At 39.8% G+C, this 15,681-nt stretch overlaps 1 protein-coding gene across 5 annotated transcripts in view; it reads right to left on the bottom strand.

The window, feature by feature from the left end:
• The window catches only part of MAP3K21 (mitogen-activated protein kinase kinase kinase 21), a 63,796-nt gene that overhangs the window by 29,992 nt on the left and 18,123 nt on the right, over positions 1-15,681 (bottom strand). For all 5 annotated transcript variants that reach the window (XM_073338103.2, XM_073338106.2, XM_073338104.2 and 2 more), the window contains exon 2: positions 9,974-10,154. In XM_073338103.2, the coding sequence (XP_073194204.1) occupies positions 9,974-10,154 (181 nt within the window). The remainder of the gene's footprint in view (positions 1-9,973; positions 10,155-15,681) is intronic.

The raw sequence follows: 15,681 nt of genomic DNA, 5'->3' as shown, positions 1-15,681 counted from the left end.
CCTACACTGGTTTCCCATAGAATTCAGAATCGAGTTCAAGGTGCTCAATGGACTGGTCCCAGGATATCTAAAAGATTTCCTAAACTCCAGAACAAAGACCATAGTCAACAATTCTGCTCCTCAGGAACAGTGAAACTCTCTATAGTAAGGGTAAAGTTTGTTTGTGCAGTAGAAGGAACTTTCTTGTGGGCCAGTCCCAGACTGTGGGATGAACTCTCCCAGGAATGAAAATGCATCATAAACCTTGCCACCGTCTGCTCCAAGTGCAAGACTAATTTCTTTGATCTTGCCTTCTCTAACACATACGAAGAAACTTGTATAGTTAATAATTAAAAACAAACCTAAATCCCTGCAAAAATAAGAAACTCAATTGCACATGCTTCTTTTCCTAGGAAGAGGATGAAAGGACAAACACCATGTGACAGATGTGTAGTCACACTGCTTGATGAACTACTGAAAGGTGCTCAGATACCAGATGATGAGAGCGGTATGAGAACATCGGCAGAGTAAATATACTTTGACTTAGTACTGCATGACAGAGTGATACTGTATAGTGCTTTAAATCCCCCCCCCCCAATCAATAAAGCACATTATATGGATTAAGAAACGGCTAATGGGGAAGGGTCAACCAGAAGCTGTGGATAGGGAGTCATCACTGAATGTGGGTGTTTCTAGTGGGCTTCTGCAGGGAGCAATAGTAGCCCAACACTATTGAATATTTTCACCAATGAATGGGAAGTAAATATAAAGTTATTACTGATAAAATTTTGGATGACAAAAGATTGGTGGAGTGGTAAATAATTATGAGGACAGAGCAGTCCTTCAGGGAGATCTGATTCAAGCAAAATATGTTTTAATACCTCTAGGAACAACGAATGGAGGCGATACCTACTAAATGTAGGACTGTGTCCTGGAAGGAAGCGACTCTGAAAAGGATTTAGGCATCAGAGAAATATAGGGCTGGAAGGAACTTCTCAAAGTTATCCAGACCATCCCCCCCATGCTGAGGCAAAACCAAGTATAACCCTAGATCCGTGGTCTCCAAACTGGGGTGCGTGCACCCCGAGATGATCTCAGGGGGTGTGCAGCAGCAGGAGCACTGCCGGATGGCACTCCACCATTTTGTTTCTTCAGCCACAGTTCTGCACGTCCATGGCTGGTGTTCCACTCCTGCGGCAGGCCTTCCGATCTTCTTCCGTCGGCAGCATGCCTGTGGCACGCCTTCCAGTCTTCACCCTGGGGGTGCGTGAGCCAAAAAGTTTGGAGACCACTGCCCTAGATTATCCCTCACAAGTGTTTGTCCAACCTGTTCTTAAAAACCTCAAACAATGCAGATTTCACAGCCTCCCTTGGAATTTAACTATCCGTATACTAAAGGAACACTTTCTAACGTCTACCTGAAATATCCCTTGCTGCAGATTAAGCCCATTACTTCTTGTTTTACCTTCAGCGGACTTGGAGCACAATTAGTCACAGTCCTCTTTATTACTGCCCTAACATATATTTGAAGACTTATCAAGTCCCCCCTCAGTCCTGTTTTCTCAAGACTAAACATGACAATTTTTTTTTAAACCTTTCTTCATAGGTCAGGTATTTTAAACCTTTTATCGTTTTGTTTTCTCTTCTGGACTCTCTCTCATTTGTCCACGTCTTTCACACTGCATGGTACCCAGAACTGGACAAAGTACTCCAGCTGGGATACCAGTGCTGAGCAGAATGAAACTGTTACCTCCCATGTCTTATATACTCCTGGTAATACCCCAGAACGGTTAGCTTTTTTGGCCACTGCATCACATTGTTGACATATATTCAAACTGTCATTCACAATAAACCCGAGATCTTTTTCTGGAGTACCACGGCATAGCCAGTTATTCCCCATTTTGTATTTGTGCATTTGATTTTTCCTTTCTAAATGTAGTACTTTGGACTTGTCTTTATTAAATTTCAGCTTGTTGATTTTACACCAATTCTCCAAGATCATTTTGAATTCTAATCTTGTCCTCCAAACTGCTTGCAACCCCTCCCAGCTTGGTGCCAATCTGTAAATGTTATAAGCATACTCTCTACTCCGTCATCCAAGTAATTAATGAAGGCGACAAAAAAACTGAACATGAGCTCCCACTGTGATGCTATGGCAAAAAGGGTTACTGTAACCCTTGGATGTATAAACGTGAGTTATGAGTAGATGTAGGGAGGTGATTTTACTTCTGCTTATGACACTGGTGAGACCAATACTAGAATACTGCATCCAGTTTTGGTGTCCACATTTTAAAAAGAAAATTGAAAAATTGGAGCAGGCATAGAAAAGAGCCATAAAAATGGTTGAAGGGCTAGAGAAAATGTCTTATGGTGAGAGTATTAAAGAAGTCAATCTATTAATTTATCAAAGAAAACTGAGATGTGACTTGATTATGACATATAAATACCTTCAGGTGGACAAAACACTGGGTACTACTTCAATTTAGTGGGGAAAGACCAAACAAGAACAAATGTCTAGAAGCTGAAGACAGACAAAATCAAGTGAGAAATTATTTTTATTTTATTTATTTAACAGAGACTGTGTTTACTACCAGAACAAACTACCAAAGGAAGTGATAGATTCTCCATCTCTTGATGTCATCAAATCAAGAGTGGATGCTATTCTAGAAGATATATTTTAGTTAAATAGAAGTTGTTACTGAGCTCAACACAGGGGTCACTGGAGGACATTCTGTGGTGATATACAGGAGGTCAGACTAGATGTCTAATGGTCCCCTTTGGCCTGCAAATCTTTGAATCTATGAAACTCTGTTCTTGGCCTTTCTGCACACACCCCTTTATCAAAATTTCCTCCTCCACGTGGGGGGTTTGGTGCAGTGGTTGGTTGGGTCAGGATTACAGACCATAAAAACCTCTTTATGCAGAGAGACAGCACCAAATTATGCAGCAATACTATGAGGAAATTCATGCAGAAGCTTCCCTTTTGTGCAAAACAAAGTCTTATACAAATCCTTGGGAATGCTTAAATAAAGATGTCACCAGTGATCAGCACAATTGTGCAATTTTTTATTTTTATAAATAGCGACTTCTTTACTTATTTTACAGTTTCAAAGCCAAAGCAAACAAATGCAATCAATCACTTCATTTCATTAATGGTGAATCATTACTCACTACATTTGCAGTTAAGTCTGATCACAAAAGGATTAAAAAACATGACGCTTGGCTATTTCCAGAAATTTCTGTGCATGATAGCAAATAAGTTGAAAGAAACCAAGATGTATTTTGGTGGAAGCATCTCAATGTGGTGACCTGCCTCTTTCAGACACCATTCATTGACTATTCAGACAAAAATGATATGTCCCTACCCTAGAAAAATCCTTCATCTACCTTCTCTGTAGCTCTTTTCTATGTAACTGGAATAAAGCATTAATATTTAAAATAAAGTTTCAAATATTGCTTAATTCAACAGAATCAACAACATTATTTACATAAATAGTAGACTTCATTATAGCAAAAGTGTTGTCATTATAGGTATAAAGTTGCAGAGATAACATACAATGCCGGGAACCATTTTGGGATAACAAACAACACTAGATGCCACTTTACATGTTTCCACAAACTTGGCCAAATTCATGAGTGGCATTTCTATGATGTAATTTTGGGATTAAAAAGGAAAGGAGATGTAGATATTCTAGCCGCAAATAGAGTTCTCCAAATTCCACTGACGTGGACCAAGTCACATTCCTGCTGCATAAATCTCACAGCAACAATGAAGACACTAGCTGGTTCAACTAATTGTAATATATAGGAATAGGGTAGCAGTCATTTAAGTAGTTTGTGAGCACTCTAGTGGTGCTCACTGTTTTCTATGTTTTAAGAAACCACTCCGAACAGCAGTATTCATTAAACTAAGACCTTGAATGTTTGCAATATAGTTAACAAACATGATTTTGTGGCAGTCAACTGTGCACAGGTAGTGTCTTCTTGTTCTTTTTGTTGTGTAATGAGAAAAAGACATCACTAATCACAACAAATGTTTTCTATATCTAACACAATTTTTGATAAATGTAGACATTTGAGAGGGGGTCCAGGGCTGGGTGAGGGGGGTTGGGTGAGGGAGGGGATTTGGGGTGCAGGCTCTGGGAAATGCTTACCTAAGGCAGCTTCTGGAAGCAGCCAGCATGTCCCTGTGGCCCCTAGGCACAGAGGTGGACAGGGGGCCTTGCACACTGCCCCCGTCCGCAGGCACCACCCCCAATTGGCAGTTTCCGGACAATGAGAGCTGTCAAGTCAGCGCTAGGGGAAGCGCGCAGAGACCCCTGGTCACACCTGTGCTTATAAGCCAAAGGTACATGCCGGCCGCTGTGGTCAATCAGACTTTTAGTGGCCCAGTCAGCTGTGTTGACTGGACCCGCCGGGTCCCTTTTTGACCAGGCGTTCCAGTCGAAAACTGGACACCTGGCAATCTTAGGTGAATGGCATGTCTCTGCTCCTTCAGAGGAGTCTGACAGTTGTGGGGATGTGTCAGTTGGGGTGACCAAGACCAAGGCCACACACTGATAGTCAAAACCTACCTCCTTATTCAAACTCCCTATACAGTATGTCAGGTTTCAGAGTAACAGCCGTGTTAGTCTGTATTCGCAAAAAGAAAAGGAGTACTTGTGGCACCTTAGAGACTAACCCATTTATTAGAGCATAAGCTTTCGTGAGCTACAGCTCACTTCATCAGATGCATATCGTGGAAACTGCAGCTGTTTCCACGATATGCATCTGATGAAGTGAGCTGTAGCTCACGAAAGCTTATGCTCTAATAAATTGGTTAGTCTCTAAGGTGCCACAAGTACTCCTTTTCTTTATACAGTATGTGTGATCATGGGCCTGGATGGGCCACGCTGAGAATGCCAACTCAGGGCAGACTACAAGAATTAGGGTAGGTCAGACCACCCCCTGTCCGCCCAACCCCCATGCAGCTGGACCCCCCATACCCAGACACTTTGCTGAGCTTCACTCCCACCCCCAGCCCCCTCCCAGCCGGTGATCTCTACCCTGTGCCAGGCTCAACCGCTAGTCTTGGCTAGGCTAGGAGAGGTGCGCACTTCCTGTGCACAAAGTGGGCCAAGTGTGGGTCAGACTCACCACCAGAAACCTCCCCCGACTCCACACCTCCACCCCCCGCTTCTTGCCCCCATCGCTCCTCAGCTGCGGAGGAAGGGGTCATTGTGTGGGGGAGCTGCTCCCGCATCTGCCCAATCCCTGGTCATCTGGACCCTCCCATATCCAGGCCTCCCCACCACTGAGCCCCACCCCTCTGCATCCGGACCCCGACCCCTACACCCAGACCATCCCCCCAGAGCACCCTGCACTCAAACCCTCACCCTGACGAGCCCCACCCCCTATGCACCTGAACCTCCACCCCACTGAGCCCGAACCAGTTGCACCCAGGACCTCATCCCACCAAGCCCCATTCCCCCAGCACCCAGACTCTCCCCCCGCCCATTACCCCTGCACCCAGAACCTTCTCAATGAGCCCCCGTGCATCCAGATTCCCCACACTGAGCCACCTGCACCCAGAATGCCCCACATGGAACCCTCTCACCCCATACCTGGATCACACACATTAAGCCCCTCCACACATGGATCTTGAGCCTTCCCTTGCCCACAGCTGGTGTGCCTGGTGCAGGGCTGCTAACCCTGGTGAGTTGCTTCACCTGCTACTCCTGAGGGAATTCTGCACCAATAAAATAAAATAAAAAAATTCTGTGCACAATATTTTAAAATTCTTCAAATTTTATTTTTCAATAAATAAACGTGGAGGCTCCCACATGGCAGTGGGGAGCACAGATCACTGGCTGCATGGAGGTGGGAAGATGACCCTGCAATCCCCTCCTCCCCCACATCCTTGGGACACTGACCTCTAGGGCACGCCTGGCCCTTGCGCTGTGTCAGGGTTGGGTGCAGCCTTGCTACCGAATTTGTGTCGGGGTGGGGCGGGGGAGGGGAAGGTATTGCAGGGTCATCTCCTACCTTCATGCAGCCAGTGGCCTGCACTCCCCATTGCCATGCTGGAGCCTCCCCATTTATTTATTGACAAATAAAATTTGCAGAATTTTCAAGTATTGTGTACAGAATTCCCTCATGAGTTCTGAACTTTGAACACGAATAGGAACTCTACTGAACCTCTGCATCTCTTGCTTTTAAGTCCAAGTCTAGGCAAACAGAGAAGTCTCATGTTCTTCTGGTAAGGTCATAGACTGTTCTTTTAAACATGATTTCAATTAGTCTCCCTCTCAGCCTATATCAAAAATATAATTATTTCTTCTGAGAACTTTAACCAAAGTTCAGCAAACAGTGGCTAAAAAGACAAGAAAACCTCCCTAAATAAATTCTTCATTGTACTGATCAGGTTCAATTACCTTCAGAATTCAAAGCCTTTAAATACTACGTAGTTTTCCATCTGGTCAAAACAGATGTGGAACTTTAGCAAACCAAAATACTAACAAGATGAGAATGTCCCCTCTCCTTTAAAAAAACAACAACCTGGAAAAAGGCTTGGCTGTTTAGCCCAAGTACTGTACTAGGAGCAAGCAAAAAAACAAAACAAGAAACCTCATACACGCATAGTAAAGCCATGCTTAGGTTTTTGAGAGGCACTGTTCCATAAATTGTTCTTACAGACAGTGATAGGATTTCTTCTCTCTTGCCTACATAAGTAGCTACTTGTGCACTGTAAATTCTATGAGCCGAAATACAAATACATTCAGCCTAAGCATCTAGAGTCTCGGCACTTACAAGAGAAAGTTAAAGAAAATACTCAGGAACCATCTCCCATTACATGTCCTTTTGGCCAAGAAGATATGAGGATACAATTCAGAGATGTAATGCCTAACAGTTCAATCTGAAAATTGTTAGCTTACTGTCCTTCAGGTGACCTAAGATTTTCACACTGTAAATTCAGGATGCTGTATTAAGACACAAAGCAGCCATTGCATACTCAGTTCAATTATTATTCCTAGCATAGCTTCTTCCTTTTGATACACATCCTGAATGGTAGTTGCTTGAACTTAGATAATAAATATTCTTTTAAAATGTATTTTATTCTCCGCTTCTTCTCCTAAAGCAAAGCCATATACATAATTTCATTCAGCAGAGCTTCCTAGTGTTGCTAGATTTTGGAACACAAGAAGTAAATGCATCAATGCCTACTGCTGATACTTTTTATGAAAGTCTTGCTGAGGATTTTTGGACTTGAGGTACGTATATGTATGGCAGAATCCCTAAAGGTATTGCAATTTAAGGTGAGAACATTCTAAAAGGAAATCAGTCACAATTTAGATATTCTGAACAGAATTCTACCAAACATGCTGTATGGAAATCCTTGCCAAGATCTCCACCCAGAACATGTTTTTAAAAAGCAATGCCCAATTACAGCGTGACTATATTTTACAATCCATTTTATCCATCTTCCTATAATTTAAAGCAAGAGTAAAGATCAACAAAAAGACAGTGTTTGGAAACCAAGAAGGCCTAAACCAAACTGCACAACATAAGGCTTACTAATTAAAAATCTCTCCTGTTACAACTCATCATTGAACTAAATACTTACATTTTTACAAGAGAGGCGTGCAGAAGAGAAGGTGAAGAAGAGAAATACTGTAGATTCCAAAAATGTAAACTAATGTTGCAGTAGAATATAACAATTGCACCAAAGCATACCCCTTTCAGATACCTAAAATCACAGCAACAAGACTTGACAGGACTTGTAATTAAGCATGGAACAAAGCTGGTTATGGAAATACCTATATCCATCCTCCACCCTACCCAAACAAAAAATAAATGCCTCTTCTCTAATGGACACCACCTGAAACGGATATAAAGCACTCAACATACTGAGGAATTAGTATCAAACTTAAGATGGGTAAAAGGTGCATCACAAAGAAGTGGTGAAGTCTACAGAACTAACCTGAACATACCAAAAGCATTACTTCATAATGCAGAATAGCAGTGAGACACTTCTTAAAAAAAAAAAAAAAAAAAAAAAAAAAACCAAAAAAAACCCAGGACTCTATGTTAGTTAAAAAAAAAAAAAAAAACATGCATAAGATTATATCAGACAATAGATTAGGGAGCTAAAGCCTCCCTCCTCCCCAAATTGCAATTTACACAGCCTCATATGTTTTGGTTCCTCCTGATAAATACAAATTTGGAAGACAGACAAACAGGAGCTTTGCAGGGTAGAGCACAGGAACTGTAAAAGCCCATTTCACAATGATTGCTTTTCACAATATAACTTACTTTTCCACACAAATGATTTTAAATGATTTTATCCTCTGATACGGAAGAGCCTTAACTGTCTCATTCAAAAACCTCATTGATCTGCAAAGTCCTGTGGTTTACATGAAGTATCCTGAATGTCCTTATTAAATAAGAAATATCCATGAATTTAAAATAAGGAGTCCCACCGCAGAAAATAAAGTAGAAATACAGTTTTAATTTATACTGACTGCACCTCCAACTCCATCCTGATTAATGGAAATACATTCAGTACACATTTATGGGATTACTATGGGATTAAAACATGTTATTTGCAATTAAATGCAGCCTTTACACTAAATTTTGTATTTTTTGCTAATCAGGAAGATGCACTCTAACTACATACATTTACTTAAGCGATTATATAGCCTAACTTACATTTAGTCAGATTTTTAATTTTTACGATCCATTTCTTATTTACTACAGGATTTTTTTACTTGTGCTTTGTCTCAGGCTCTACTTGGATGGATAGTCAAACTCAATTAAAATGAACCAAAAAAGGTATTTAAAAAACAAACAAACAAAAACTACCTTAAATGTGCTGGATACATAAGAAAAAATCAAAAAGTTTAAACATGTTTTGCACTTAAAAATTAACTGACTTAGTAAACAAAGGAAATATTATCTGTAGTTAGTGAATTGAACTGGATTGTTTCTGGTTGCTATGTCCTTCAAGATTTCAGAACTAGTATGCCTCATCCTTGTACCTAGTTTTCATTCCTAAATTGGAAGAGGAAAAACAAGCTTTCTTGCTTTTTTAACTCCCAATTGCTTTCTTAACTTTGAAAGAATTATTTATTGAACTACTTCAGTTCAATAAACAGAAATAAGATATTCCTCTGTACCTGCAGAAGAGTATACTGCTGTTAAAATCTGGTTTAGCATGTCAACAAACTATGGTTCCAGGTACTTAGCCAGTGACTTCCCCAGTTCAGTGGAAACTAACAGCAAATGTACTGCTTAACATTATTTCTGTGTTTAATTGTAATGATTAATTGATTGTAGTAAGCTTAGTACTTAAAGATGGGTTGACAATTCAAATTTAAATTTTAAATCAGTTTATTTTTAAAAAATAAAGTATATTTAATTTAAATTGAAATAAAAACATCCTTTTTTTAGAAGTCACTGATTTTTAATCAATCCTGTTTACTACAAAATAATCATAAATTAGTCTCATTTGTTGTATTTATTATGAGACTTTTCAGCAAGTAGAAAATAAATACCCTATTAACAGGCAGTGCACGCATTAATGTTACACAAATAAGAGCCCTTTGTCTCCCAAGTAAAACATCTAGGATCTTCAACAGACAACAAACTGAAGGGCTGCTCCTATTGAAATGTTGTTTTCTTTTAAAAGGCCACTTACTTCCCTTATTGTAAGAATGATTCAGTCAGTCAATCTTCTCTTGAGATAGAATGTCGATCTGTGGGGACACCTACCGTAGGTAGTTAAGATATGGGCATTCATAGGTAGCCGAATCAAGGTATATTTTGAAATATGAGAATTTTACTTGGCAAGTGGTAAATTTCTTCCAAACTCTCAGACCAACACCATCAGTAAACCATTAAAACAGACAGAACAATTTCAACACAGAGGATTTCCTCAAATATTCATTTTTCTTTCAAGATTCTCAGGATGAGGAACTTAGCTATCAAGCAGTCTTAAGTGGGACTAATCACTCACCTCCAGATATCACTTCCTTTAGAAAACACGGAGGACTTGATAACTTCAGGTGCCATCCATGCATAGGTACCTGCTGCGCTCATTTTGGTTGTTCTATGCCATTCCCTAGCCAGGCCAAAGTCCGTAATCTTCAAAGTTTTATTACACATGTCATCATGTTCTATCTTCTGAAGTAACAAAACTGCAGAAAAACAAAGTTTGAATTTGAGAATGTTCTCATGTAGCAAAATACAGGTTTATATTGTAACATTTTAAATACAAAGGTTATATTAACGCAATGTTGTAGTTAATATTTTAAGTGACCAGAAGTGAGTAATTTTGAGTTTTGATTCCTATAGCCACTGTAACCTCGCACCTTGCACCTATGAATTACCAGGTTAATCTACAGCATACTGTGCATGTTTCATTTAGAATTTCTTGACTTGTATTTAAAATCTTAGCCATAGTGTTGTATTAACAGATTTGGAATGATAGCTTCCTTTATTAAAAAGAGGCAAAGAGAAGTGTGATGGATCATGTGTTCTAACTCACAATGGGAGATCCAGATAACTACCACAATGAATCATATCCTCTTCTGAGCTTGCTCATCACAAATATTTATTCAATGTCCAGTTCCCACAATCCCTGCCCACAACAGCAACTGTTATTTTAGCATTTATGGCATACAGATCAAAGGTTAAGTTACAGATAAGAATAATTAGCGCATAAGTGTTTTCTAGTAATATAAGCTGCAAAGCACAAAACAACAAGGTAACCGACTAAACTGTAAATGAATTTGTCATAATTTGAACTGATGACCTTGCATTTGTATTAACTGATCATGGTTTTAGTTTGGGGCAGTAAAATAAAAAGTTGTTACAGATATTTCAGAATTCTATCTTAAAACTTAGAGGTAAAATACTGAAGCAAATAGGTCACTTCCTAAAAGCCTCTCACCTCTACTTTAGAGGAGATACTAAGGCTAACATGTACGTATAGGCTAAGATCTCAATAATTAGTATTAAGAGAACAAAGTTAAAATAATTATGAGTGTTAGTCCTTTAGATTTGAATGAAAGGCCTATTGTTTTCAATTACATTTCAAATGAGTTCAGTAGAATTCCTGAAATTCCTTGTCAGTGTGACTGAAACTAAAAACAGTGAATCTTGCACAAAGTTAATAATTGGAATATGGCCAAGTTTCATTCTACAAAGGAACAAAAAGGCTTATAGCACTTCAAACTTCCGTTTCCTGACGGTAGTCAGGAAGAACTACATTATTGTATATACACATTAGTCAGCTGGGAAGCAAAATGCTCACCATAACTAATAAACCCAGTGCCTAAGCAAATTCTTCTAGACTGGTAACCTAGCAATCTGTGCTAGACTATCCTTTTGTGACTTCTGCTGATTTCTGACCCTCATTAGCTTCATTCCAGAACTGGCCTTTACAACCTTGTTAGCCTTCTCACTCAATCCGGAGCTAATTGTTTTTCTAATCCTTATCTAGAAAATATACTTTCATAAACCAAGAAGTTTATTTACAGCTGATATTACAGCAGGATGAAAAACATTTTCAATTTATCAATTTACTCAACATTTAGATGTGCATAACAAGTTATTTTTTTTTGTTGAAAAAAATCATATTTACATTAGTACTCTCTCATGTCTAAAATTTAAGCATAAACCATTTCAGAGCAAACTCCAAGGACACAACATTTTAAAAAGTTTACACTGCCAACAATAAATCCGTCATAATTAGATTAGAAAAGCACCAATGCAGATCATAAGTAATTCATACACTTGTCCTCTACAGATAGTTATATCCAAATTTTAAATCAGAAACACCAGAAGTGACTAATCAGGACTACTCAAAATGTAACTGAAGGATTGGAGCCCCCAAGACAGGTCAGACACTAAATAAAGCCATTTCCCCCTGGCCCAAGTAAAAGCTTGTGCATACTTCCTCCCCTTCTCTCCCGCCCCCCACCCCTTCCAAAAGTCAAACATTTCACCTGTAACAAAACACAGAGCTACAGAATGAGTTCTCTCTTTTGTAAGAGTAGCATAAATTTATCAGATTGGATGGTTGAGGAAAAATCTCTCCCCTTCCCTTCTGCAGTACTGGGAAGTGATCAGCAGCCCTATGGACAAGTGTTCAGAAGCTTTTTAAAGTATTTGCTTTCTGCAAATTATGGCAACCTAACATGCAGTTTAATTCAAATGCTACATTTCTTAATACAAAACTAAAGCCTGAAATACTTGCTATTCAAATGTTGCCTGTGCTGTACAATGAAAGGGTGACTATTTGACCACATTTTAAAATAAATAAATTATATAAAAACTACTGGTTGTCTCACTTTTGCTCCTTTCAGCTAAGTTCCTGTCCTTTGCCCTCAAATATTTCCCAGTCTCTCTTCTAGACCACAGCCCTTCACACAATTCTTTAATGGAAAAGAGTTCTGTGCCATTTTGACAGAACCTCAAAAGGGGCAAGGCGCCCCCCCCCCCCAACATCCTCTCTCTCTCTTTAGAGATTGAAAGCTTTTTCCTCTTTGGGACAGGCTGTATGAAATTCTCAAACAGTCTGAGATCCAAATTGTATAATTAAAAAGAGGATTAAGATGATAGATCCGATTAAATGAAGAGAAACAGTATATATAACAAAAACTGCTAGTTTATCTAGACTAACCCAACACTTGATAAACTAGGGAGGTACTACAGGTTTAGTTACAGTCTATATAGAAAATCTCTGACAGCTTTTTTCCTCTCACTCTCATGCATCTCCCAGTCTGAGGCTTCTTTGAGCAAAGCAACATCTGATACATCCACTTTTTTCTTTCCTCTTAAGTACTTAGCTTCTCCTAGGATCGGAGTGTCTCAATTAACTATCTCCTTTCAGTTACAAACTGTCATCATTTTGATCTTCAAGGAGCTAAGAGTTCATTCTCTCTCTCATATGAAGGTACTTGCACAGATGTCCTGGCCTATCATCATACCAGTCAAGCCTCCACCAATGTGGCACTCCCCAGCTTTAATACAGTGCTTCCTTCACTGCTTCATTTCACTCCAAATATTCTTTTCAAGGTAGTTCCCCACACCTACAAACTTCCAGGGAACAGTATCAGAGGGGAAGCCATGTTAGTCTGGATCTAGATTCTTTGCCGCTTTTCCAGTTACTTTCTCCCCACCGCCTTATGGTCCCTTATTGGGAAGGAATCCTTTTGGAATGCTAATTAACGTATTTTTCTAATGTTTACGGTCCCTAACACAGGAGACAATTCAGTAGAGGCTTACTAAAGAGACTGGGGGAAGGGCAGGGAATTTTAATGATTATTTATGATTTCTAATTGCAGTAGCACAGTGAATAGGGACCCACTGTGCTAGGCCTTGCACGGACATAAAAAAAACGATGGCCCCTATCTAAAAGAGCTTACAATGTAAGTTTCAGGCTTTGTCTACGCTTACCAGGGACCTATGCAGCTGCGATCAAGGCAGCAGGGGTCGATTTAGCAGCTCTAGTGAAGAACTGCTAAATCGACCGCAGAGCACTCTCCTCCAGTCGACTCTGGTACCTTACTCCTCTCGTTCCGGTGGAGTAAGTCAATGGGAAAGCACCTCCCGTCAACTCAGTGCAGCGTAGACATCGCAGTAAGTCGATCTAAGCTATGTCAACTCTAGCCATGTTATTCACATAGCTGGAGTAGCGTAACTTAGAGATTGTTTGAGAGTGGAGGGACAGAGAAGAGTACAAGGAGCCCCAGAACATACCAGTGCAGGATCCAGGCACACGACAGATATAGGGTGAAATCCTACTCCACTGAAATGAACGGCAAGACCCCCATTAACTCCAATGGGGCCAGGACTGTACCCCAGCTGTTTCCTTAGGTATTTAGGTGAAGGGCTAGCTAGTGTGATTACAAGTGCTTCACAACACCAAAGAGTGTAGCCAAGGAATCCCCAACCCTCCTCAGTGCAATGTTCTTTAGGGAGACCAGGGGGGAGTTTTAGTTTGCAGCACATCCAGGAGATTTCCCATTAGCAATAGTGAGCTCTAATTGTTACCCTTCTAGTTAAACCTGGAGAGAATGAACAAGTCTAATACATCAGTCTTTTTCTTCTATTTAATGTAATAAAAAGAGTACAGTTTATTATATTTCTCCAATTATGGGTGCTCTTCTATAATCCCTATTTAATAAAAATATGAAGCAATTGCTTACATCTTTTCTGTTTCACAGGGTTCATGAAATCTGAGGATTGTTTGTAAAATAGTTTTGGAAGAAGTTCATTGCATACTCTGATGATTTTTGTTGATCTGCAGTCCATAGCAGTTTAACTCAAAAAGTTGTTAGCCTCTCTCCTAAGTTTGACCATGGAGAGACCCCAAAGACTGTCATACATTTGAGAGTTGCTGATGACAATCATTGGCTGTACTTTGCCTGAACTTTCTTTTGATGCTTTGATTACAAAAACTTCTCCAGGAGTAGTTTTAAGTCCTTTAAATAAATTTTTTTGCTTACAGAAGCAAACAGGACCAAGGCCATTCACACTTAGTTTTCTTTACTTAATAGTGAGTTCTTTCTGCAGCACCCTCTGCTACTGCCTTATCTAGGACTTCTCTAAATAGCTCAGTCTTGTGCATTTTGCAAATACAAGCTAGTTTGCTTAGCCATTAACCTAGCAAGATTAGAACTGAAGGTACCTATGTGCTACTACATTTGCTGCCACCGACAGTCACAGATCTTTGAGACTACAGGAGTGCAAATTATATATGGTTATACCACATATCCCATATTTCTCACTGCTACAGATTAACTAGACGTTGGACCATATAATTTGTGGAGGGTGGCAACATCATTACTTCCCTCTCAGACTCAGTTTAAGTACTGCTTGTCAATTAATTCAGTTTCTGTAAATTCCAAATGAACATGAAACAGAGTTGCTTATCTTGCATTTTTACTTGAACTGACAGGTATCATATACCTCTTCTTTCCAAAACCCAATTATTAGCCATCTTATTAAATGTGTGCCATGCCTGCTTGTTAGCAGCACACTACAGCAACAAGTACCTTGTGTATATAGAAGGATTTGCCTCCATTATACTCATTATTGCAACACAGATTATTGCTTGAGACTCAGGTAAACTCCACCAGGGCAAGTAATGGCTTTACCTGCCTATACTAGGAGTTTGCACCATTGTCGATACGCTTGCCACTTGTCTGCAAGTTACGACAGCTGAAATCCCCTCTAAGTATTAGGGGCAAGAACCTCACCTTTGTCCCTGTATGTTGTGCATGTAATGACTTTCAAGCTGTGGATCGAACTTTCTTACAGCTCACCATCCATATTAGAGGATTTTTTTTTATCCTAGAAAATAAATGGGGAGGAGACACAGACTAGACATTTGTCTACCCTCCAAGTCAGGGCTAGAGATACATTTTGCAGGTTTTTTCACAGCTTGCTATAGACCCTTTAATAGCTTTTACCTACCGTTTAGACAGTAATTGTGGAAGACTCCAGCCCACTCCAATTTGCTCTTAAACTCAGTCCTGTTTAATTTGACAACGTTAGACATTTTTAGACTCAACCACAAACGCATTCTAAAATGAAGTCTGAACAGAGGTGCTCCCAACTGCAGAGACAGAACTTGATGACAACTGTCATGAAAAGTCCTTGATTGAAAAAGCTGACAGACATTACTAATCTCATAAGAGAAAGGCAACATTATAG

This window comes from Lepidochelys kempii, chromosome 3, assembly GCF_965140285.1.
Source record: "Lepidochelys kempii isolate rLepKem1 chromosome 3, rLepKem1.hap1, whole genome shotgun sequence".
Taxonomy (NCBI): Eukaryota; Metazoa; Chordata; order Testudines; family Cheloniidae; genus Lepidochelys; species Lepidochelys kempii.
The sequence above is the reverse complement of the archived record's forward strand: the minus strand, read 5'-3'. Positions and strand labels throughout refer to the sequence as shown.